We start from the raw sequence: 26,604 nt of genomic DNA, 5'->3' as shown, positions 1-26,604 counted from the left end.
GGACAACATGGTTGTAGTTTATTTTTGCTGATATATACAGTGCTGAGCCTGAGTTATCAGAATAGTGATGCATCTTTTTAGATTAGATTACATTACATTACAATGTGGAAACAGGCCGTTCGGCCCAACAAGTCCACACCGACCCGCCGAAGCGCAACCCACCCATACCCCTATATTTACCCCTTACCTAACACTATGGGCAATTTAGCATGGCCAATTCACCTGACCTGCACATTTTTGGACTGTGGGAGGAAACCGGAGCACCCGGAGGAAACCCACACAGACACGGGGAGAACGTGCAAACTCTACACAGTCAATCGCCTGAGGCGGGAGTTGAACCTGGGTCTCTGGCGCTGTGAGACAGCAGTGCTAACCACTGTGCACCGTGCCGCCAACCTTTACATTCAGACCAGAGTATAAATAAATATCAGGAAACAGAGGCACATTCACTGAGCAGCTGGCCAACTGTGAACCTAAAATGGGAAGGGTAAGGTTCATGCTTTCAGTTCACAGAATCAGGACAGCACTGAAAGAGATCATTTGCACGTGGTATTTTACATTTTTACACAATGCAGAAGTACCTCACCTTGTTACATTATTGATCTGTAATTGAACTGTTTCCCCACAGATCATCTTTTACGAGGACAGGACTTCCAGGGCGGCACTATGAGTGCAGCAGTGACTGTGCCGACCTGTCCCCTTACTTCAGCCGCTGTAACTCCATCCGTGTTGAGAGTGACTGGTGGGTACTGTATGAGAGACCCAATTACATGGGATACCAGTATGTTCTGACCAGGGGAGAGTATCCTGACTACCAACGCTGGATGGGATTCAATGACTGTGTCAGGTCATGTCGCTCCTACCCACAGGCAAGTGACAAAGTTGATCCAATTGCTTATTGCTAATGGGAATTGTTTATTTTTGCAAGAGAGTTTCCATCCTTTTAACAATGTTCCAATGCTAAATTGGTGCTAATTTGATATAAACACTCATGCAATCCCAACTGAAGATATCCAGTTCAGGACAACGCACATGAGGAAGATGTGAAGGCTTTGAAGGGCAGAGAAGGGATTCACTCAGGTGGTCCCGGGGTTGAGGGATTACAATGACATGGATAAACTGGAGAAGCTCAGGAATTCCTCTTTGGAGCAGGAAACAGTGGATGAGATTTCATGGAACTCTTTAAAGTCAAGAAGGGCATACAAAGTAAATAAAAGAGAAACTATTTCCAATGCCTGGAAGGTCAACACTGGGTGGATTTGGGGGATTAAAATGCTGCTGGACTGAGAAAGGTAAGGAATGGATGTAAATCCATCTGGAGTGAAGAATCACTTTGGACTGACTCTGGGAGAATACAATGTCCATGTAGGAGACACTGGGAAGTATAATCGTAGGAAAGGACATGTGGTTGTGCTTAAAAGCTAATGGGGGAAGTTCTCTTCTGTATTAAATGTATAAGACACTGACAATGTGATCTTTATTGAATATTGCTTGTTATAATGAAGATCTTAATGTGAAAGTGGTGTCATCCTTTCAGCTGATCACTGAATTTTTTTAAGAAACTATGATTGGCATCTGTGAAGCTATTGAACTCTAAACCTATCTTTCATGATCAGAGATTTTCCTGGAGTTTTGTCTACGGCTCAAGGGAAGTGAGTGTGCCAGCCTCACTCTCAATCCTTAAAAATTTAATGTTTTCAATTTGAGCATAAGGTTCCATTCAGATTCCTATGTGGCAGACCATAGAGACTGGCTGTCTTTAGCTTCATTCTCTCTCTGTCTGTCTCCCTTACCTACTGGCAGACTGACTTGTCTCTGAGTATGAGGAATATTTTCAGAAAGCTAGTATCCTGATCTTTCACAATCATTTGCTCTGGATGTTTCTCTTCTCAATTTCCGTTGCAGTCCAACCCTAATGCTAACTATCATTATTTCGCCAAACTCTCTTTTAGCAAAAAAACTAAACAGACATTTCAATCATAACATTTATAAAATTATAACATTAACAAACCATTTACAGCTGCCTGAGATTTTGGACAATGGCTGTCCATATACCATTAGCAGAGATATGTTTCTGCCATTGACTCCAAGTGTGAACAATGTACCTTTGTAACTTCACCCCAATAAGAGTCTGAATCAAGACACCCAGGTTTACTCCTGGAATTTAAAACATGACTTCCCTCCAGTCTTCACTGTACTGCAGACTAATACACCAACCCCAAAACAACCCAATCTTTTATTTCTTTTTAACTTTTTACCAGTATCTCAGGTTTAGAAAACCTGATGGACACAGATTCCATTGTTGACTTGAAAGATAAATTGGTTAACTATTTGAAAGTGTAAACATTGTGGGGTGTAAAGGTAGCTTGGAGGACTGGGTCTTACTGGATTGCATTTCGAAAGGGCTCAATTGCAGTGGGATGAATGGCTTCTTAACCTGCCGTAGTGATTCGCTCTCTCTATATTCCAATACTGAGGAGGCTCCTAAGAATGAGGGTTTATGAGAGGCCTGACTTTGGAGGACAGATGATGGAATTCATGGATGACTGTCCATCTGTCTACGATCGTTTCCGTTACCGTGACATCCACTCCTGCCAGGTGATGGATGGTTACTGGACCTTCTATGAACATCCCAACTACAGAGGGCGACAGTACTTCATGAGGCCTGGTGAATACAGGAGATACAGTGACTGGGGAGGCTACAGCTCAACTATCGGATCTTTCAGGCGAATGAGAGATTTCTAGAGTGTGGCTGTTCAGCATTACGTTACGTTGAAATAATTTTCAGAATGCAAATAAAACATCCGTCATTGAACTACTAACTTGCTACATTTGGAAATTTTATGAAAATCATCTACAGCCTTTTCTAATAATTTAAGAGCAGTGATATAACTTAGTAAAGCAAGTAAATAATAATTTATCATATTGAAACAATTCATAAAAGTAATAGAAAGGAAAATACACAATGAATTTAACTTGTTTTACTTGTAGACATTGTAATGATAGCTGTGCTTGCTAATACCAAACAACATGCAGTTTATTAAAGATACCTCTTAAAAATATAGTCACAAATATTTACTAATTAATGATAACATTTTAATGAAAGAGCAAACTGGAGGACAGAATAAAATGTAAAACAAAGGAAAGCTCATTCTAAATTTCAAAATTGGAGAATTCTAAAAAAAGCAGCATGTTATAATATTATTTTATACTGGTTTCATAAATTAAAGGTAAAGCAAACTGGTTCTTTTAATGTTAAATAACTACCTTATTATAGTGCATAGGTGGGCAGTCTTTGATGTCCACAAACAGATTGTTATATTCCCAATCAAATATGTGCATCTCCTTCTCCCAGCAGAAACTGAACTGGATCAGCCATGTCAATGCCATGGCTACAAGTCATGCCCATGACAGAGGGGCCCATTAGAGTCCATTAAAGGAGCCTCAGGCTCTAGTTGACTTCATCTGTTGAGGTCAGAAGCAGGGTCACTCTGTTCTGGTGAGAGGCCGAAGGTCTGGGCCAGGATCAACACCTGTGCCTATGATTTCTGAACTTGGCCCTGGCTGCAAGACCAGTTCAGAGGCTCAGAATCCTGAACAAAGAAATAACCTGCCGCCTGCTCAAAATGCTTTATAACAACCTGTTTCCTAGAGGGTAGATTCTGGCCCATTAGTGGCTCACAACAACTTGGAATATAGTTCTATTTAGCGAGGTACCCCTTTATTACACCACCCAACAATGGCACATTCTCACAATGACTTTGCTTGCTTACAAGTCCCACAAATCAAGATCTCCCTCAGGTGGTCAATCCAACAACAGTTCCCTTGATGTGATTTCAGAGCAAACTACCCATCTGCTTTACCTAGCTGCAACCATGAGTCCTTTACCCCAAAGATTGCCCCTTTCCCTTGCTATGACTGTTCCACATATGGTAATATCTGGCTCTGGCCCATTTAGCTGGTTTTTAATTACATCACTGACCTGTTTGAAACTTTTTCCAGATGAATGCTCTCTAGGCCTCTCTTCAAGGTTACATTTGGGGTAAAACAGGTGAATCTCTGAGGCGTTATCTTCAACTCCCTCATCTTTATGGTTGTAGGAACAATGAGGCACTGTTCTCTGAGACAAGTCCACCTTCTTTTTAAATACTTTGCAGACTTTGGCAAAACTTTGCATCTTAACTAATAGCTTCGCATCCTACCCTCCTGCTCTCATTTCCACAAGGCAGTTCTTCGATCAGGTTTCTTCATTACCCTCTCATGTTATAAGACCCTGACTCATGGATCTTTTTTTCAACCAATTTACATTCATTAGTAGGATGGAACTAAATTCACAGTTACACCATTTAAAGTGAATAATACAAGTGTAAACAACGCAATGGTTTAAAGAGTCTTGGTTTGTTTATTGGCTTACATCTAAAGGCACTTGTCAATGTGATGGAATACTTCCCACTTGCCTGGACAAGCGAAACTCCAACAGCATATCAGGGGTTTAACACCATCCAGGACAATCTACTGACTTGTTTAGTACATTCACCATTCATTTCCTCCACTAACAAGGCACAGTGGCAAGAGTGTAAGCCATCTCCAAGATGAAAGTCACCCTAGCCCCATAGGCTGCTATTCATTAGAGAGAAATTACTTGTGACAAATTTATTCTGAGGGTCACCACACTTCAATCAAAAGGCAAGGCCTCCCTGGTGAGCCAAGCCAGTACAGGAATTGAACCTACACTGTTGTACTTACTCTGCATTGTAAATCAGCCATACAGCCAACTGACCTTACAGATGCACTGCAGTAACTCACAAAAGCTCTTTCCACAGAACTTGTCAAGCCTGTCACCTCTACCATCTTGAAGGACAAGGAAAGGAAATGCATAGGTACACCACTTCCTGCAAGTTCTCCTTCCAAACACGCATGATCCTAACTTTCAACTCTACCACCCTTCCATCACTATCACTGAATAAAAAAAATTAAAACTCTTTTTCTAACAGCCTTATGGGTGTACCTTTATGTGGGCTACTGTTCTTCAAGAATGCAACACACCACCACCTTCTTGGGTGCAATTGGGGGTGGGCAACAGATAATAACCTGGCTGGTGTGCTCTTCATCTGTAATAAATGAAGAAAAAAATTATATCACTGCTTTTATTGTTAGATTACAGCTTGTATTACTCTAGCACCATTAAAGTGATGAAACACCCGAAATTATTTCACAAAAATAAAAAGTACATCTTTTGGGGAGGATAGTCAAACTTTACGGTGTTGCTTTTGAAAGAGGGAAGAGAACTTGACCAACAATCTAGTCTTGGCATTGTGGGAGAAATAGACTATTCCATATCCCAAGGTGCAATGGAACATTAGCGAGAAGGCAGGCATCAGGAGAGAGGAGGATGTTCTTTTACAAGCTCGGACCACACCCAAAACCTCTTCATTGGGATGACTTCAAATGATATCTCTCATAATCTCTCTGATTATCTGAAACTTAAGCAATGTTTGTTCCGAATGTGTTATGAGTCTCCAAATGTACAAGCTACAATTTCACTGTTGAGTCACCAGATATATTGTTCAATGAAAAGCCATGGTCTCTTTAGAAAAGAGTAGACGAATAGGATATTGGCAGCTGAACCATTAATTTACAAATTAGTTACATTTTGAAGAAGTTTAGTTATACAGAAACAGGAAATGCCAATGAGAAACATATTGTCATGTTTAATGTTCATCTCTAACAGTTTAAAATGCTTTCTAAGATTAATGTCGAAGCCCAGATCTTCCAGTCTCTGATTAGTCAAAAACCAAATGTACCCTGTAAACGGTCATCAGGACCCCTCAGAAATCCTGATACACTGACTTTGCAGATTGGCCTGGGAATGTTACAATTTTGATTGGCAATTATATGGTATCTGGAATCCTCCAGCAAATGTCATCTACTTTGACTTAATGTCAGACACTTTCAAGGGTTCCGACTTATTTGGATGAAGAATTAGCGAAGAAAGCTTAAAGGAATGCAAATTTGCTCTATCTCTTGTCTACCTATAGGATTACTCCTCTCCACACCCGCCCAATTATTAATTACTCACACTGACCCCAGCCAATATCCCGTATGACCAACAACACAAACCCTCATTGAAAGTTTGACTCCCCTTCCCGCATAAACCTAGACACCCAACCGAACCACCTGACCCCAAAGACACTGACTGACCCATTCCTCCAAACAGAATTAAGAAGTCTTACATTATCAGTACTTAAATTTGACAATGAACTTAAATTTAACTAAATGCGATGCATTCAAGGATTTTGAAGGAAGTGGAAGTAGAAATTCTGAGGACAGTGATCATGATCTTGTAGTCTTCCCTGGACTCAGAAGAAGTGCTAGAAAACTAGCAAATTGCAAACACTACAGCCTTGTTGAAGAAAAGCTGTAAGGATAATCTTAGCAATTATAGAGCGGTCAGATTACCTTTGGTGTGGGGAAGATAGTAGAAGCAATTATTCATGATAGAAGTAGTTGTCACATAGAAAACAGTGGGTTGATTAGGGAGAGTAAGCATGGATTTCTAAAGTAGGCATGGAAATCATGTTTAACTATCTTACTGGAATGTTTTGAAGATGTGAGAGGCTAAATGAGGGTAAAATTGTTGATGAGGTATACAGATTTCCAGAATGTGTTTGATACAGTGCCACACAACAGTATGGTGAGGAAAGTAATAGCTCATGGTATAATAGAGACAGTAGCAGCATGGATACAAAATTGGCAGAGTGATTGCACCATGTTGACTCAGTAGATGAAACCTCCAGCATGTACTTTGAGTGCAGAAATGACATTCTCTCTGATTAATAATGCAACTCCTGCACATCTTTTATCTTCCTCTCTTATCTCATCTAAAACAACAAAACCCTGGAAAGTTGAGCAGCCAGTCCTGTCTCTTTCTCAACCAAGTCTCTGTAATGGCTACAACATCACAGTCCTATGTACTGATCCAGGCTATAAGCTCATTTGTCTTACCTACAATACACCTTGAGTATTATAACGCTCCTTGACACTGGGCTCTTCTGCAATCTACTGTTCAATCGTGGTGACTGAGTCAATTTCTCTTGGAATGCTCTTTAGTGAAGTCTTTCTGCCAAGCTCTATTGGATGCATTCATAATAGCTCCTTTATCATTAAATTGCTTTTAATGATCTCTGTAGTGCAATAAGAATGCCATCCAATGCCGTAAACTTGGGAAAAAATTGTGGAAGCCCTAGGCTACCAGTTGCCAGGGTCCCCTTTCGAGTTCCATGGTTGAGTTCATAGCATTACATGCAAAGCATTACACTTGGCAGTGACTTTGTTTCCAAAGTTGCCGGGAAGATGACACATTGTGACATTTGTCCATCATTGAGCTCCTCTCCAGATTTTTAGTCAAGCTTTACTCCCTTGGTTTTCCTCTGCACATTCATTTATTTACCAGGTTAACATCCATTGCTTTTGAGGTATGTACATAGACCCAGAAGTGGAAGTCATTTCATTTTGCACTGCTCAATCATTGCCATTGCCATTATGAGTTTGCCATAATATTTTCTTCACTCTTTACAGTTTAATTAATTGATGTTCAGCTATTTATAACTGTTTGTTTTCCCTATTGTATATGTTCACTCATGTTATAAGGCCAACAAGTGTGTCTTTCTTTTTAAATACTGTACTTACCAATAAAGTTAATGCTGACTTCAATGGATTGAAACAACACAATTGTTGACTCCAATTTTGTAATCAGTTGTGAAGTGATGGTGCTCACTACTGATCGTCAAAAAAAACTAGCCATCTCTGTAGAGTGGATTTCATTTTCCCCAAATCTATTTGGAATTTAGCATCAAGCTAGTGGAAGACTTCAAAGTGACTTTCAACAGATGTCTTTCAACAAGACAAGCACCCAACCAAAATAACGCATTCTTATATCCAAACAAAGCAAGTTAAAAGCCTACACTTTTTATAAATTTTACAGATCTGGAAATAGCGACAGGGATATTACACATTCAGAACTGAAATATTGAAAGCAAACTTTAAAAAATGATGCTAAACGTCCATGGTATTTTTACTATAGTCGAAACACTTGTGATTGTACAAGTTTTTCAGGGCCAGAGAGGTTCTTCAATTGAAGTTGTTACTTAGCACATTGTTAAAACATGTTCCATTTTAAGGAGTTGTGCAGCCTAATGCACAGCAGCTGTGGCAAAGCAAAGGGGGGATGAGGAAGCTTGACCTCACTCTCGACAACCCTTCTTCACAAGTTGACAGGCTGGTGCCAGCCAAAGGAGGAACCACATACAGACCAACCCATAGAAGTCTCATCTCAGGACACTCCAGACGTGTATTATTCATGTATTTCCTGCCTGCCACCCTTAACTCTCTGCAAGTGCAAGATAAAGAAGACATTTGCATCATCGTTAACTATGGGTGAGAAGTTAAAAGTCTATAGGATGGCTAATGTCGTGCCAATATTTAAGAAACATAATAAGGAAATGCCAGGGGGCTATAAACTGGTGAGCCTGATGTCAGCGGTGAGTACGTTGTCAGAGGGAATCCTGAGGGACAGAATCTACATGTTTATGAAAAGGCAAGGCCTGTAGTGGACAGCAAAGAAGGCTATCTCAGAGTACAACAGGACCTTGATCAGATGGATCGATAAGCTGAGCATTAGCAGTTGGAGTTTAATTTAGATAAATGTGAGCTGTTAAATTTTGGTGAGGATGTATACACTTAATGATAAGATCCTGGAGACTGTTGCCAAACAAAGAGACTCTGGGTGCAGTTTCATAGTTCCTTGAAAGTAGAGGTGCAGGTACATAGGATAGTGAAGGTGGCATTTGGTATTCTTTTATTTATTGGACAGATTATTGAGTATAGGAGTTGGGAGGTCATGTTGCAGCTGTACAGGACATTGGCGAGGCCACTTTTGGAATATTGCTTGCAATTCTTGTCTCTTATTGTGAAACTTGAAAGAGTTCAGAAAAGATTTACAAGGATGTTGCCAGGGTTGGAAGATTTGTATTACAGAGAGAGGCTGAATAGGCTGAGGCTATTTTCCCTGGAGCATCACAGGCTGAGGGGTGACCTTATAGAGGTTTATAAAATCATGAGGGATATGGATAGGGTAAATAGACAAGGCCTTTTTCCTATGTTAGGGGAGTCCAAAATTAGACAGCATAGGTTTAAGATAAGAGGGGAAAGATTTAGAAGGGATCTAAAGGGCAATCTTTTCATGCAAAGGGTAGTGCGAGTATGGAACAAGCTGCCAGAGAAAGTGGTGGAGGCTGGTACAATTACAGCATTTAAAAGGCATCTGGATGAATATATTAATGGGAAGGGTTTAGAGGGATATGGGCCAAATGTTGGAACACCGAACTAGATTAGGTTAGGATATCGGGTCAGCATGAACGAGTTGGACCGAAGGGTCTGTTTCTGTGCTGTACATCTCTATGACTCTATAATTCTGAGATGAGCCTGCATCTGGCCAGGACGCTCTCTGCACATCTGGGCCATCTAGCCACAAACACATACCGTAGGAGATTATATGTGTAGCAGGATCAGTTATTTCATTTTCTTCACACTCAACCCACAGTTCTCTGTGTGAGGACAGCTGCTCATGTGTAGCCTATGAGGCCTTAGAATGTATTTGTGATTTGGGGACCACAGATGACATTTTATAGGAAGCCTGTGATTACTTCTGCTTCACAGATTATTCAGATCAATTTCTAATGATCAATGTCATGGTAAAAATTGCTTGTGCCCAGGACTTTTAGTTGACATTGTTGGTCCTTGCCTAAGGTACACGCGCAGAATTTTGAGTTTACAAATACTTTTAGCTTGTGCTATAGGCATGCTTGATTAATGCTTGAAGAACCTTACATCTCTCTCAAGTGGAGACTGCTCCCTCAGACAAAAGAAAAGCACACTTAATCCGCCCACTTTGGGTGAGTTGGCAGCCATTTTTCATTTTCATTGCTCATTTATGATTAATATGAGGATGAGAGACAACACAGCGAGTGTTTCAGAGAGTGAGTTACAGAATCAGCCAGTAAATCTAGGTGACTCCTCTCAAACCTTCATAATCCTTTAAGCCTTGTGCTCACTGTCAACACCAACAAGTTTGAATCAGCCCCATAAATCCCAGTTTACCCCTGGAGCCCAAAACCTATAGTGTTGTTATGCCAAACACCATTATGGAACAACCCCCACTGAACAGCACCTAATACTACCCCCTTCGGCAGTAGCCCATGCCCTCCCACGCTCTATGATCACATGGCCTTAAAACCCCTTTCATTCAATTCTGCCCCGTTTTGTTCCTCATGTGCAGAAGTACAGAGAAAGTTCCTGATGGTCAAAAGCACCAGGTCACATCTATGAACTACAGCATGCAAACTTGCCTTTATATAAAAAAAACACAAATAATGCAGATAATTGTCATTTGAAACCAAAAGAAATACACAATTCAGCAGAGCTGTATTTCAGCATTTTGTGGGCAATTGCCGTCCACAACAGCTTGCAGAAACATCACAAGCTCTCATTCTTCAACTTGTTTGTTATGGGACAATTAAAATTACGCAAAGGCAAAATGAGGGAATTAGTGATGCTGCTGTTAAAATTAATGCAGATTTTTTTTTAACAATGCTATTCTATAGACATGCTTTTCTGCTGATTTTCACTCCTGATTCATTATAATAACAAAGATACAGGAAGCCCTTTTTGACAATCCTATAAATACCAAGCTCCATGAGTTAGTGCTTCATGCAGCTAACTCCTTAGCTAACCAGGAGATCAAGATGGGAAAGGTACAACTTAATGATTTCAATTTCTGCTTTGCGACAGAATTATTTACTAAAACTCCTGGGTTTGCTCACTTATTGACTTGTAATTGTCCCTTATCTATATTTTCTAGATCATCTTTTACGAGGACAGGAACTTCCAGGGGCGGCACTATGAGTGCAGCAGTGACTGTGCCGACCTGTCCCCTTACTTCAGCCGCTGTAACTCCATCCGTGTTGACAGTGACTGGTGGGTGCTGTATGAGAAACCCAATTACATGGGATACCAGTATGTTCTGACCAGGGGAGAGTATCCTGACTACCAGCGCTGGATGGGATTCAATGACTGTGTCAGGTCATGCCGCTCCTACCCACAGGCAAGTTATAAATTCATGTCTGAGAGCAGGCATGAACTAAAATTAGTTTTTGATATGTTTTATGTTATTTGCTGTACATCGCATATGTACAGATATAGTATAACCTTCATTCATCTGTGAACTACATTGTTCCCGCTCTTTATTTAAATATTGGACAAATTGGATTCCCTTTACTTGCATTCATGGTGCATCCATCTTTTATCAAATGCCCCATTTTAATCTGCGTGTGGTGTATTACTTTTGTACAACGTGTTATTCCTTCTACCTCGGTTTTATCTGCAAGAACCCACATGGTCAATGATATAATTCCATGGAGATAATGCCTTTTGATACCTCACCGGGATTTCTATTTATGATCTATGATGAATAAAGAGCACCTTGATTATTATTGAAACAGTCCAACATAAAATTGTGGTGCAGTGGTAGTGTCCTCACCTCTGGGTTCAGGTCCCACCTGCTCCAGATATAGGGTCATCTGTGTGAGCGTGGTGACTTCTTCAAAATGAGTTTTGCACCTTTCTCTTATCTCTCATTTGAACCTCATCAGTGTTGCCCACCTTCAGCCATCCAGGGATTGACACACTTTTCTTGGTGGATGTACCACCTTCAATTAGTCATGGCAAGCTTTGATTGAGCCATGAAAGCTGATGTTCCTGGTACTGGAAGTCTTTCTCTTCAAACTTGGCATTCCCACCATGGTCTAATGTTCCCTGTAAGAACTGGGTAAAGGTTCTGTCTCCAACAAGACGAACTGAAAGCTCAACAGCTCAGGTCTGCATTTCGCTCTTGTAACTGGCTTATGTGACAAGAGTTGAAAATGAAAAAGCAGAGCAGTTCTCCCATTGACCTGATCCTTATTAAACCAACCAGCTTGTTTCGTACATATCAATAATAACATCCCAGTGCAAGAGGAACAACAGCTTTAGGTGCACTGTATCATTTTCATAGTAACTGGAATAAAAGTGTGTTGTGTTATTGTCAACATGGACATCTGATTTCATGATCATTCGACTTAATTTATTGAACATTTGAAGTCAGTACAAAATGTTGTCAATACAGATATATTAGGCATATATTATATCTTGGGTAAGAGATCGGTCAAATCTGAATGCCTAGTCTTGTATCTCTTTCTTCTTATGTGATTTGCATTACTGGATGTGCACTTTCATGCTTATAAATTGAAGATGATTTAAAATATTTATTCCAGTACTGATCTACATATAAATATTTTTATATATGTAGCATATCACCAAGTATATATATTCCTCACTGTATGATCTTATTTTTATTCTAGTATCGTGGAGGATCCTACAGAATGAGGATTTATGAGAGGCCTGACTTTGGAGGACAGATGATGGAATTCATGGATGACTGTCCATCTGTCTACGATCGTTTCCGTTACCGTGACATCCACTCCTGCCATGTGATGGACGGTTACTGGATCTTCTATGAACATCCTGACTACAGAGGGCGCCAGTACTTCATGAGGCCTGGTGAATACAGGAGATACAGTGACTGGGGAGGATACAACGCAACTGTTGGGTCTTTCAGGCGCATGAGGGATTTCTAAATGGCATCCAAAATCTGGCTATCTTGCTGAAATACTCCTCAGTGTAACTGAAATATCGTGAAGTATAAATAAAGCAAAATTGATGAGACCAATACATTGCATATGTCATTCATTAAACTGTACAATAACAAAGATTATGAGTAGCACTTGGTTTGAATACATAGACCGGCATATACATTTCACCATAAACATGGTCATAACCCTTCCTGGTGTCATAACTTCAGTCAATTATGATTGATTCAAGTCATCACAATGCTTTAGCCATCAAATTTTTGATTAAGTATTAACAAATTGAAAACTATCAAATGCCACAATAATGACAAACAACCAGCATACATTGTACAATCAAAAGCCCCAATTTGAAGTCACCATTCATAAAACAACAATTTTCAAAGAAGTAAAACATTAAAAATTCTAATGTTCAAGACCTTCAATCTCTATGTTTTTCTGCAGTCAAAAATAATAGGAGAATCTGTATTACATGGTAATTATATCTGAGAATTGGTAAAGAATGCTTAAATAATCAAACATCAGTATGGCTTCAAAGGCATTCTAATCCCCTTTCATCAACACCATATTAAACAATGCCTGGCTTTTCAGATTTTTGAGACCCAATATATACATTTTCCCTGTACGTTATCATCAGATAATTTTGGTACATCTCTAATCAAACTACCTACAGAGAGAAGTCTTTCTTCTGCAGTTACCAGACCAAGTCCAAGATTCTGCAAATAATGTGTATTCTGGTTACTACAACTTGCGACTACTGGCTTTTGCTCTGATTTTGGTGATTGTTCATAGTTTATTGACTTCTTCCTGGAGTTCACAGCCCCCAATATTCTCCTGAAGTCATACCCCAAAGTATCAAATATTTGAAACATAAAGGCACCTCTAAGGTCAGACACCAATACGGGCAGGAAAACAGACCCAAAAGTTGCATTAATACCAGATCCAACATACCAATGAATTCTGACCTCAACATACTACTGATATCAGAGCCTAATGCATCCCGGATATCAAACCTGATTTTGTTATGGAACCTAGACCCCAGTATTTTCATTGTCTCAGACCATGATGTACCACTGTTTTCAGACCTCAAACTGTCCCCATAAGACACGGGTGCTGCAGACACTTTAAAGCCCTAAAGTCAATAAGTCCTCATTCAAAACAAAAGATGTTGCTAATACAAAATCGATGGAAATATGACTAACAAGGTCCTCTCTGTGGAGAGAGAAACAGTTGCTGGGCAGAATTTGCACATCTGAATAGGGTGGGCAAGGCCGAAAGAGTTGGGAGACTATGGCAAGAATTAGAAAGTGAAATTCACAACTTTAAAATTACATTCTAACTTTCTTCTTAAAGTTTCTACAACCAGATTAGAGTTTCATTAGTAACTGGTGAAGGCTCTTTGTGCATGTATTAATCATAACATCACAAGGCAATAAGGCATTGGAGTAGAAACAGGCCTTTCAACCCAAAGACAGTCTGTGCCACCATTTAATGAAGTCCTGGTTGATCTGGTAATCCTAAAACCCACTTTCCGGCTTCACCCCCTTAACCTTTGATTCTCTTACTAAAAGAAGAAGATCTATCTATCCCAGCTTTGAATATACTTAACAAAGCAACCTCCACAACCCTCTGCAGTAAAGAATTACATAAATTCACCACCCACTGAGAAAATAAATCCCCCCTGTCTCTGCCTGAACTGGGTGACCACTCACTCTGAGATTATGTTCTCTGGCTCTGGACTCACCCATAAGGGGATATAATTTCTCGGCATCTACCCAATCCAGCCCCTTAAGACAAGCCCCTTCAGAATCTCATATGTTTCAATAAGGTCACCTCTCATTCTTTTAAACTCCAATAACAGGCCCAAACTGTTCAATGTCTCCTCATGAGAAAGTTCCTCTGTACCTGGGATCAATCTTGAGAACCTTCTCTGGATTGTCTCCAATCTAAAATATTTTTCCTCAGAGAACAGGAATAAAATACATTCACAATGTTCTAGGCATGGCCTAACTAGTGCCTTTTATAGTTTTAGCAAGACCTCCCATTTTTATACTCCACTTCCCTTAAAATTAATGTCCACCGTTCATTTGCATCCCCAATTGCTCGCTGAACTTGGATGCTAGCGTTCAGCTCTTCATACATGAGCAGCTCCAAATCCCTCTGTGTCACAACTTTCTGCCTTCTTTCCACAGTGAAGTAATATTCAGCTCCTATATTCTTTCTGACAAAGAGCAGAACCTCACATTTCACCAGACTATATTCCATCTGCCAAGCCTTTGCACAGTCACATTAACCTGTCTATATCCCTCTATGGACTCTTTGTTTCACGTTCACCATTTACCCTTCTATTTTTTGTGTCATCCACAAACTTAGTGTTAGCACATTCATTTCCCCCATCCAAGTCATTAATACATATTGAAAGTAATTGTGGCCCCAAAACATGTGGTGCCTCTCATTGTCCCTGTTGTTGCGCAGACCTCCGAGTTTAGATGATGCCAGTTCCCAAAATGAAACTCATAGCGAGTACCTGTAGGCTGTAGCTCAACAGCATCTTCTCCAGGCTTCCAATTTTCCCAAGCACCTTACGGTACCGGCCATGGTCTGGGACCACTTGCACACCTTCTATTCATGGATGCTGGCACTGATAAAGTACCAGCCTCACCACAGCATCAGGGCATACCTCAGACATGCTTAGTATAGAGTTTGGAACTTTAACATGGCAATTTGGAGCTCACTTGACACTTTGCACTGCAATGCTGCTGCCAGTCTGCTTTGCGCACCTACTTCATGCACTGGACTGCAGTGTATCTCAGGGCTTTTAGCTCGCTTCCTTTTCACACTCACTTCGCAATAACTAGAATGCATCAGCATCTCTGCCATGTCTTGCGTTGCCTTTTTGCACTTTGCCATTTCATTCAAAACTTACTTGCTCGCAGTAGTTCTGTCTTGCTTTGCTGTTTAGCATAGACAGAAAGCCAGACAACTTGTCACGTTTCTCAGCACCAACCAATCAAAGGGGACAGACCTGTCACTGTACAGCCACAGTACTTTTGTTTATTTCAAAAATATACTTTATTCATAAAATACTTTGATGATCTGTACAACTGGACATGCCATACATATGTAAACATTCCATTTGTTTGCATACCAAAAACAGAGTAATCATTCCTATTTACAGGTCTGTACGATTACATTTTTAGCTGAGGCGTCAGCAGAGCCCAAATGACTGCGTGGGCCCCCTGTTCTTCTTTAGGCAGGCAGATGTTTCACGGTGGTCTTTCCCCACCACGCCTTGGCGGCAGCTGCCCCAAGCTTCAGCGCGTCCCTCAACACGTAGTCCTGGACTTTGGAATATGCCAGTCTGCAACGCTCAGTCGGGGTCAACTCCTTCAGCTGGAAGATCAACAGGTTTCGGACCGCCCAGAGAGCGTCCTTCACCGAGTTAATGATCCTCCAGGCACAGTTGATGTTCGTCTCGGTGTGCATCCCAGGGAACAGGCATGGAGTCCCGCATCACGGCGCTGCTTGGGACGAACATCGACAAACACCACTGCATTCCTCTCCAGACTTCTTCTGCATAGGCCCATTCCAGAAGGAGGTGTGTGACAGTCTCGTCCCCCCACAACCGCTTCGAGGGCAGCGTGCGGTGTGGCTGAGAGTCCGGGCGTGCATAAAGGATCTCACAGGCAGAGCCCTTTTCACCACCAGCCAAGCCATGTCTTGGTGCTTGTTGGAAAGTTCTGGCGATGAAGCATTCTACCAAATGGCTTTGACAGTCTGCTCAGGGAACCGCTCAATAGGATCTGCCCTCTCCTTTTCCCGAAGGGTCTCAAGGACACTACGTGCTGACCACTTCCTGATGGACTTGTGGTCAAAGGTGTTTTTCTTCATAAATTTCTCCATGAAGGACAGGTGGTATGGAATGGTCCAACTACTCGGAGCGTTCCGCGGCAGCGAGGCCAGGCCCATCCTTCGCAACACCGGGGACAGGTAGAACCTCAGTACGTAGTGACACTTGGTGTTTGCGTACCGGGGATCCACGCACAGCTTGATGCAGCCACACACAAAGGTGGCCATCAGGGTGAGGGTGGCATTGGGTGCATTTTTTCCCCCGTTGCCCAGATCTTTGTACATTGAGTCCCTTCGGACCCGGTCCATCTTTGACCTCCATATAAACTGGAAGATGGCCCAGGTGACTGCAGCGGTACAGGTTCTGGGGATAGGCCAGACCTGTGCCACATATAATAGCAATGACAGTGCCTCACACCTGATGACCAGGTTTTTTCCAGTGATGGAAAGTGACCATAGCTTCCATCTGCCCAATTTCTGCCTCACTTTGCTGATACGTTCCTCCCAAGAGTTGGCGCACGCCCCAGCCTCCCGAACCAAATACCCAGCACCTTCAGGTGGTCGGTCCTGATGGTGAAGGGGATAGAGGATTGGTCGGCCCAGTTCCCGAAGAGCATGGCCTCGCTCTTGCCTCGGTTTACCTTGGCCCCCGAGGCCCGTTCAAACTGGTCACATATGCACATGAGTCTGCGCACGGATAGCGGATCCGAGCAGAAAACGGCAACGTCATCCATGTACAGGGAGGCCTTAACCTGCAGGCTCCCGCTGCCAGGAATAGTCACCCCTCTCAGGCTCACATCCTTCCTGATGGACTCGGCAAATGGCTCTATGCAACACACAAACAAGGCAGGAGAGAGAGGGCAGCCCTGCCTGACTCCAGATCTGACTGGGAAGCTATCTGACTCCCACCCATTGATTGAGACTGCACTGACAATGTTGGTGTAGAACAGTCTGATCCAATTGCAGATTCCCTCCCCAAAGCCCATTTTGGAGATAACATCTCTCATATACGTGTGTGATATTCTGTCAAAGGCTTTCTCCTGATCCAGGCTGATGAGGCAGGTATCCAACCCTCTGTCCTGCACGTAGGCGATCGTATCCCTGAGGAGTGTGAGACTCTCAGCGATCTTCCTGCCCGGCAAAGCACAGGTTTGGTCGGGGTGAATCACTGACCCCAGAGCAGACCTGACCCGGTTGGCGATGACCTTTGACAGAATTTTGTAATCCGCATTCAACAGTGAGATTGGTCTCCAATTTTTGAGTTCCTCCCTCTCCCCCTTCCGCTTGTAGATGAGGGTGATGATGCCTTTCCTCATGGATTCACTCATGGTACCTGCCCGAAGCATACTGACATACACCTCCAGCAAGTCCTGGCCGATCAAGTCCCAAAGAGCGGAATAGAGCTCGACCGGTAAGCTGTTGCTTCCGGGAGTTGTATTCTTTTCATAGGACTCAAGGGCCTTGGTCAGCTCGTCCAGAGATAGCGGCTGGTCCAGCCTCTCTCGTGTTCTGTCATCTAAGACCTCTGAGATAGAGGACAGGAATGACTGGGAGGCCGCGCTGTCGGTCGGCTTCGCGTCATACGGACTGGCATTGAAGGATTTACTGATCCTCATGACGTCAGCCTGAGATGACATTATTGAGCCATCTTCTTCCTTCAGGCTGCTGAGCACAGAGCTCTCATTGTGCACCTTCTAGAAGAAGAAACGTGAACACATCTCGTCCTGCTCCACCGAGCGGACCCTGGATCGGAAGATTACCTTGGACGTCTCCAAGGCAAAGAGCGAGGCTTGCTGGCCCTTCACCTCCTTGAGGTCTTCCGTGACATCGACCCCCATCGTCTGCAGCAGGAGCAGGTTCTGCATACTTTCCTGGAGCTGGGACAGTTTTCCCTGCCTCTCTCTTGCCTCTTGAACACCTTTGAGGATGAAGAACCTCTTGATGTTCCCTTTTACTGTTTCCCACCAGTCCGCTGGGGACTCTAATAGGGGCTTCACGGCTCTCCAACCTGCATAGTCCCTCTTGAGCTCCTCAATGTTTCCCGGGGTCAACAACTTTGTGTTCAGCTTCCACGTTCCCTTACCAGCCCGCCGCTCGTCTTGTAGGTGACAGTCAGCCAGCAGGAGGCAGTGGTCAGAGAAGAGCACCGGCTTGATGTCGGTGGATCTGACCGAGAGCGTTCGGGGGACAAACAGGTAATCTATCCTTGAGCGGATAGACCCGTCTGCCCGTGACCAGGTGTATCTATGCTGTGCTCCATCTGCAGGGGTACTGAAGATGTCGTGCAGCTTGGCATCTTTTACCATGTCCATCAGGGCTCTGGACGTGGCGTCCAGTTTACTGTCCTCCCCCCCTGCCGGATCATCCATCTGCATCAATGATACAGTTGAAGTCTCCAGCCAGAATGACTGGCCTGGACGTAGCCAGCAACAGTGGAAGCTGCTGCAGGACGGCCAACCATTCACTCTTACCCACTGGGGCGTACACATTAATCAGTCTCAGGGGAGCATTCCTGTACATGATGTCGGCGATGAGGAGGCGCCCGCCCACCACCTCCTTAACCTTGGAGATGGTGAAGTTGCCTCCTCGCAACAGGATACCCAGGCCGGAGGCGCGGCTCTCGTCGTCCCCCGACCAAACTGACGGCCCATGGGCCCACAAGCTCGATCATCTCTTGTAGCTGCTGAGGTGCGGTATCCCACACTCCTGCAGAAACAGGACGTCGGCTTTAATGTTGGCCAGGAAGGCCATCGTAGAAACACATCGCGTAGCTGATTTGATGCTACACACATTGATGCTGGCAATTTTTAACCCCATTTTAACAGTTTATGAGGTTAACACTGTCCATTTGCTGCTGGTCTTGCCCCTCTGGGGTAGCTATGTGCATCCCCGTGGTGACGGCAAACTGCTGGACCTTCCCAGGGCTGAGGTAGCTGTCCGGCTCCACGCCTGAGCCATTTCCCCGCTCTGGTGTCTTCGGGTCGGGCCCAGGGTCCGCACCGTCCAGTTCTCTATCTGACAGCGGGGCTGTCACAGGACCGCTGCTCCCAGTTACCTGGAGCTGTGGGGCGGTGTGTATCTCATGGTTCTCACCGGGTGGGGGGAGGCCTTTACCCATCCCCTCAGAGGGATCGTCTTTTCCTGCTTGGGCGGTGCTGCCCTCCTTTTTCCTCACTGCGGTCTGTCTCTTCCTCTGGTGACGACCCTCCTTGCGCCCGTCCTCACCGTCGGAAGAGCTGCCTGCATCCTCGTCGTGTAGGTGTTGCTTCCCCCTTCGCTGGGTGGCTTCCATGCCAGTAAACACACTCCAAACAGACCATCCTTTCTCAAAGTCTCAGGGGAGTAGTCCTCACTTCTGTCAAGGAGCCTCTTGTCAGTCAGGGGTACAGCCAAGTCAATCGTGGGCCTCATCCAATCTCAGTCCAGGGGGTTGGTTTAGTTCAGTCACATGCTTAGTGCAATCAGGGTCTGGAGATCTGTGACCTAATGGTCCACAAATTAGGTCTCGGGTCAATCTTCAGATCAAGTTCTGGGGATTAGTTCTGGCAGTAAGTCAGTTAGCGGACTGCACAGAAATCACTCAGGGGCTGCTCCATACTCAGGGCAGGCCTTCCAGGTGAGCAAGTAGGAAACACAGAGGGCAGAGAGTGTTGCTGGTTTGGAGGGCTGTGGTGGGTGAGAGCCAATACTTGTGAAAGGCAGAAAGAGGCAGCAATGAAACAGCAAAGATGCAATTGCAGAGCAGCAAGAAGAGTTTCCTTGAAGCAGATCTGAGTTTCCTTTTGACGGAGATGACAGCTATAGGCCGCTTTGGGCAGAATCTAATATTTATTTATCTCAGTGCCAGTTGTGCCGAGTGTTTTTAGAGGTCTAGTAAATATTCTTGTTGAATTTTATCAAGTGAACCTTATTAATTAATGACCCCAGCCCTGTGTTGACCCTCTTTGTCTGATTCCAGTTCCATCTTATCACACACCATTCCCAAACAACCTTCCACAGCTGGCTCATCCCAGAATTTGCCAGTACCCTTGGCACCCACATCAGGTGTAAAAGGCTGTTGTGCGCCTGAAGGTGGAAATGTCAGTCTGGCATGGTGCCCAAAGTCCCAGGGAGGTCCTTCGGAGCAAGCAGTGAGCTGAAGCCCCCAGGTCCCACTCTGACTTCCATGTCGACAATTCTCAATCTCCCACTTGCTTGGCATATTTGGGATAATTGGAACGTGATTGTTAATGATGTGAATTGTGACATTATTGACACTTCTAACAAACAATAGTCCCCCATAATTGGCAGTTTGCTGCTGCTCAGTGAGAAACTTGCCTGGTTGCTAGGTGGAAATGTGAAAGATATGGCAAGGCAAAGGAGCAGCTTTCCAAAAGATTGTGATTTCAAATAAACCCATTGGAACATAACCTGGTGTCGTGTGACTTCTGACCCAGTAGATAGCAGCTGCCTGATGGGCTGAAAGGCCTGCTCTTGTTCCTTTGTTCTTATAGTTTGCCCTCAGTTCTCTATCAGGTCTAATGCTGTTATAATGCAATTGCTGAAACGATTGTCAGAAACTGATTTACAGTCACAGTTGTCCAAAGAGCATTCAAACCAGACTATCAGAGATACACTGGATTTCAGCCTTAGTTTCTCCCTAAAGCCCAAACCCACTCCACCAGAGTACAAGGGAAATGAGGAGCAAGCAAATTCAAAAAAATCAATGACACATCATTGTCTTTCAGGTATGTATTTATAACTCATGTGAGGTGTTTTGTTTCTTTTATTGCTGATTTTTACTCCTAAATCATTAGAATAACAAAGGTACAGTCCATTGCAGCATTTCTGTTCAGCTTATAAATACCAAGCTGTGTGAGACAGTGAGGGATTCAGTTACGAAGCTAACTGTGAGCTCAAAATGGGAAAGGCAAGATGACTTTTTTCAGTTTTTGCGTTGTATAGCCATGCATGTCATTTTTATATCATTCATTAAATATTTGCATTTTCTAAATGAATGACTGAAAGTGATGTTTCTTCCCTCACAGATCATCTTTTACGAGGACAGGAACTTCCAGGGGCGGCACTATGAGTGCAGCAGTGACTGTGCCGACCTGTCCCCTTACTTCAGCCGCTGTAACTCCATCCGTGTTGACAGTGACTGGTGGGTGCTGTATGAGAAACCCAATTACATGGGATACCAGTATGTTCTGACCAGGGGAGAGTATCCTGACTACCAGCGCTGGATGGGATTCAATGACTGTGTCAGGTCATGTCGCTCCTACCCACAGGCAAGTTACAATTCTACGCTTATTGAATCTTGTGCCAATAATATCTGAAAATAGCCAACAGAGTTGTGCAGAAATATTTATAATATCCATAACCACAGGTGAGGTGCCTGGAGGACTGGAGGGTGGCTAATGTTATGCCTTTATTTAAGAAAGGCTGTAAAGAGAAACTTGGGAACCAGTGAGCCTGACGTCAGTGGTGTGTAATTTATTGGAGGTGATTCTGAAAGGTAGGAATTACATAGTTTGCAGACGCAAGGACTGATTAGGCATGTTCAGCATGGTTTTGTGTGAGGGAAATCATGTCTCACAAACTTGATTGAGTTTTTTTGAGGAAATCACCAAAAAGATTGATGAGGGCATGAACTTTAGTAAAGCCTATGACAAGTTCCTCTTGGTATTCTAATTAGTTAGATCACGTAGGATTCAGGGTGAACTTGCCAATTGATTGCAAAATTGGCTTGATGGTAGGAGACAGAGGGTGATGGTGGGGCTTGTTTTTTTGGGCTGATTGTCTGTGACCAATGGTATTCCACAGGCGTCAGTGCTGGGTACACTTTTGTTTTTCATTTATATAAATGATTTAGATGAGAATATAGGAAGCATGGCTCCTAAGTTTGCAGATGACACCAAAATTGGTGGTATAGTGTACAATGAAGATTATTTAAGATTAAAAAGAGATCTTGATCAATTAGGTCAATGAGTTGTGGAGTGATGGATGGAGTTTAATTTGGATAATTAATTTGCATTTTTGTATTACAAACAAGTGCAAGACTTATCCAATTATGGGCGAAAGTGAGGACTGCAGATGCTGGAGATCAGAGCTGAAAATGTGTTGCTGGAAAAGCGCAGCAGGTCAGGCAGCATCCAAGGAGCAGGAGAATCGACGTTTCGGGCATGAGCCCTTCTTCAGGAAGGACTCATGCCCAAAACGTCGATTCTCCTGCTCCTTGGATGTTGCCTGACCTTATACAATTATGGTAGGGCAATATTATAGAACAGAGAGATCCTTAAGGTACATAATTCTTTGAAAATTGCATCACAGGTGGACAGGGTGGTTAAGAAGGCATTAAACACGCTTGCCTTCATTGCTCAGATCTTGAGTATCAGAGTTGGAACATTATGTTGAGATTGTACAGGACATGGGTGTGGGCTCTTCTGTGCACAGTTCTGGTCATCCTGCTGTAGAAAGGAAATTATTTAATTGGAGAGGGTTCACATAAAACTTACCAGGATGTTGCTGGGGCTGGAGAGTTTCAGTCATAAAAATAGACTGGATAAGGTTGCATTTTTTTCATTGGAACGTTGGAGGTTGAGAGGTGATCTTATAGAGGTTTATAAAATCATGAGGGGCATAGACAAGGCGAATAGAAAGGGTATTTTCCCTTGGGTGGGAGAGTGCAGATGAGGGGGTATATTTTTATAGTGAGAAGAGAAAGTTTAAAAAAGGACATTAGGGGTAATGTTTTTACACAGAGAGTGATTCGTGTGTGGAATGAACTGCCAGAGGAAGTGATGGATGCAGGCACAGTTACAACATTTAAAAAACATTTGGATTAGAATGTGAGTAGAATGGGTTTGGAGGGACACAAGTAAACGGGACTAGTTTAGATTGGGAATATGGTCAGCATGAACTAGTTGGACCAAAGCATCTGTTTCCATGTTGTACAACTCTATGACTCTAACAGAACATATACATATTCTCTTCATTGGGTAATATTTGTATAATAATAATTGGGTGGTTTATGTGTTCAGATAATTCACAAGGAATTAAGCATTGTAGTTAGCTATAGGGCCCATGGATAACTCCCAATAATCATAATAAAAACATCCTGTTATTTCTGCAAACATGTGACAGGCTGCCCATGCAGTTATAATAATGAAGATATACAGTTAGGTTTTCTGCAGCACAGTGCTAAACTTTAGGAAAGAGAATTATGTGCACACCATCCATAAACCATTTGATTTAGGTTGTTGCTCGATAATTGGATAATGCATTTGGTTACATCAATAATGTATAAGGCGTGGCTTATTTGTTATGTGCTATGATGTTCCGTTACAATGTAATGATGGGCAAATAACTGTTATTTTAAATGATGTGAGTCTAAGTAAGACCATCAGTTCAGTTGAGAACAAAAGGAACGTCAGTGAGTAGATATTTTCAATTTTCAAGTGTTACTCCAAACAATAGCCTTCAACAAGGTAAGAGGGTCTCTATGCTATCAATGAAGTATAAATTGTCAAATACTTATCTGGTCACATCAACTTTGATGTGTTCAACAGAAGGAATTCAGGACATTTATCCACAGACCCATTGTTGTGAAAATCTTCACAGCTTCTGTCTTTACCTGTTCAGAACTAAGAAAAATATTTAAACTTCCCACGAAGATATTTAACCAGATTCACTACTGTAACAAGGCTATTGAAACTCAAAAGCTATCCACAGAGTTTGTTTTAATATCAAGCTCCTTGTGGTGATGGATGGAGGGAGTGTGCAAAGGAATCTGGATGGAGGGAGTGTGCAAAGGAATCTGGATGGGGGGAGTATGTAAAGGAATCTGGATGGGGGAATGGTTCTTTTGAACTTCAAATCTAACAGGAGGATTATGCATACTTCCATCAATCAGTCCAGAGAATAAAAATGACCACAAATTAGTTTAGTTATGTAATGAAAGTAGATTAAATAGACCAGATTTTTTCAAAAAATTCACTATTGACAATATAATAATGGTACTGATGGTAATATGGTTGTAATTCAATTGCAGTAGAACTTTTGATACAGGCATTGCTGCTCACATTGCTGCTTGATCCTTTTCATTTATAAAAAAAACTGATGGTCAATTATAACTTTTCATCTTTCTTTCTCTTCTACATATAAATATTTTTATATATGTAGCATATCACCAGGTATATACATTCCTCACTGTATGCTCTTATTTTTATTCTAGTACCGTGGAGGATCCTACAGAATGAGGATTTACGAGAGGCCTGACTTTGGAGGACAGATGATGGAATTCATGGATGACTGTCCATCTGTCTACGATCGTTTCCGTTACCGTGACATCCACTCCTGCCATGTGATGGATGGTTACTGGATCTTCTATGAACATCCCAACTACAGAGGGCGACAGTACTTCATGAGGCCTGGTGAATACAGGAGATACAGTGACTGGGGAGGCTACAGCTCAACTATCGGATCTTTCAGGCGAATGAGGGATTTCTAAATTGTTGTTAAAAAGAATAAAATTGTTCTGATGAAATGTTCTGAAATATAATAAAATACATTTTTGTTGATGCATTTTGATATCTTTGTTCATTTTCACATCTCTTGGAAACAATATATTTTATTTGAGGTACTGAGTCTGTCTCATGCACAGCATTTTAGCTGATGATAAAGATATAATGAATGTCATTAAATTTAAAATCTACATAACTTCTGGACATGAGATAGGTAATGATATACTTGATGAGCTTCTTCATAGCAAATAATGGAAAACAGCTTCTTTCAATTTTTGACAAAATCTTTGCACTGTTTCTTTAAGACTCTGTAGTTATTCACAGTCCAAAGCTCCACATAGCATGTTTTATTGATTTAAGTAAATATAAAATCATAATCACTATTGGTCAGACTTGTATCTAAATTTTGTGTATAAGTCTTATCCTTTCATCTTTCCCATTCAAATTTTGATCATGACAAGTCCAGTTGATGATCCTTCTCCATCTTGTTCTGTCAGTCGACCATTCTTCTCTCAATTCCGCTGCATTTACATTTTTCAAGCTACAACTGTCCATCAAATCTTTGCCTTACCCTTCTCCTTATTTCTTGCAGGTGTATCTTCTTCACTCGTCTCACCGTGACTTCCTGTTCCACATCCGACGACCACAAAATCTCATTATCTTCTCAGCTATTTCCTTCGGAAGCTCTCACAATCTTTACAGTCTCTCTACTGTATTGGTTCATGATCTTATCCTTCTTTGTCATTCCTCACATCTACCTCTGTATTCACCTCTCTCCTTGAGTTTTTGCATTATATAATAAATCATTTGGTTTTCTAATCATTCCTTTCAATAGTACTTTCCTTCTACATCAATCTCCTCAGTACTTTTTCCAATTACTGCATCCAATGAGCTAATCCATTGCTTAATTTCCAATCCCATGCTTTTATCCGATGACACCATTGATACCAGAAACTTGAAACCAAATTTGGTTTGCAAAACAGCTGTATTGCTTCAAGTATGGACTTTATAAATAGTTATTATTTTCAAAGCGCCCTTGTGAGAATTTTCATTTGTTTTAAAGCCGAAGCTCAATTCTATGATTTCTTTTCTGATAGAATAGTTTGGTAATTACTATTTTTCATGCAGTTTAGTAAAATGAATTTGGCCTATTTCAGACACTCAGAATTGACCCACTTTTATGTATTTGCTGTGATTGATTTGATTTATGATTCTTTTTGTTTGGATCAACATTCCAGACTATCAGTGCATCTCTCAGTGGCAATCGGGACATTTCTTTAAGTGCAGACCCAGACAGTCTGAATACCCTGGAGAATGAGCAGGTTAGGGGTCTCTGGATTAGTGGTGCTGGAAGAGCACAGCAGTTCAGGCAGCATCTAAGGAGCAGCGAAATTGTTGGCTGCGTAGAGCAGTTGATCTTCCGTAATTACACCGGCACCACTCCCCACCTCTTCCTCCGCTACATTGATGACTGCATTGGCGCCACCTCGTGCTCCCGCGAGGAGGTTGAG

The 26,604-nt window shown here is 42.4% G+C and overlaps 2 protein-coding genes and 1 pseudogene across 4 annotated transcripts; all 3 read left to right on the top strand.

Moving 5' to 3' along the window:
* Positions 1-456: 456 nt before the first annotated feature.
* Positions 457-12,823, top strand: LOC140481995 (gamma-crystallin S-1-like). 2 transcript variants are annotated; one of them, XM_072578821.1, is made up of 3 exons: positions 457-487; positions 10,919-11,161; positions 12,456-12,823. In XM_072578821.1, the coding sequence occupies exons 1-3, from the start codon at positions 479-481 to the stop codon at positions 12,729-12,731; spliced, it is 528 nt and encodes a 175-aa protein (XP_072434922.1). In that variant the 5' UTR covers positions 457-478; the 3' UTR covers positions 12,732-12,823. The 2 variants fall into 2 exon arrangements, with proteins under 2 accessions (XP_072434922.1, XP_072434920.1); XM_072578819.1 differs by lacking the exon at positions 457-487 and adding an exon at positions 10,740-10,811.
* LOC140481739 (gamma-crystallin S-1-like) lies at positions 623-2,745 on the top strand (annotated as a pseudogene).
* An 8,642-nt stretch (positions 12,824-21,465) lies between the features above and the next one.
* Positions 21,466-25,154, top strand: LOC140481993 (gamma-crystallin S-1-like). Of its 2 annotated transcripts, XM_072578817.1 has the most exons (3): positions 21,466-21,498; positions 21,617-21,859; positions 24,805-25,154. In XM_072578817.1, exons 1-3 carry the CDS (start codon positions 21,490-21,492, stop codon positions 25,078-25,080), a joined length of 528 nt encoding a protein of 175 aa, XP_072434918.1. In that variant the 5' UTR covers positions 21,466-21,489; the 3' UTR covers positions 25,081-25,154. The 2 variants fall into 2 exon arrangements, with proteins under 2 accessions (XP_072434918.1, XP_072434917.1); XM_072578816.1 differs by lacking the exon at positions 21,466-21,498 and having other exon boundaries at positions 21,584-21,859.
* The last annotated feature ends 1,450 nt before the right edge of the window (positions 25,155-26,604 follow it).

Source organism: Chiloscyllium punctatum, chromosome 10, assembly GCF_047496795.1.
Source record: "Chiloscyllium punctatum isolate Juve2018m chromosome 10, sChiPun1.3, whole genome shotgun sequence".
NCBI classification, from domain to species: Eukaryota; Metazoa; Chordata; class Chondrichthyes; order Orectolobiformes; family Hemiscylliidae; genus Chiloscyllium; species Chiloscyllium punctatum.
Note: the sequence above shows the minus strand (reverse complement) of the source record. Positions and strands in the feature narration are given on the sequence as shown.

Coding starts and splice junctions, on each gene's coding strand:
- LOC140481995 (XM_072578821.1), top strand. Junction 11,162..12,455: donor CATGCCGCTCCTACCCACAG/GCAAGTTATAAA, acceptor TTTTTATTCTAG/TATCGTGGAGGATCCTACAG.
- LOC140481993 (XM_072578816.1), top strand. CDS start 21,599: ATGTTTCTTCCCTCACAGATCATCTTTTACGAGGACAGGAACTTCCAG. Junction 21,860..24,804: donor CATGTCGCTCCTACCCACAG/GCAAGTTACAAT, acceptor TTTTTATTCTAG/TACCGTGGAGGATCCTACAG.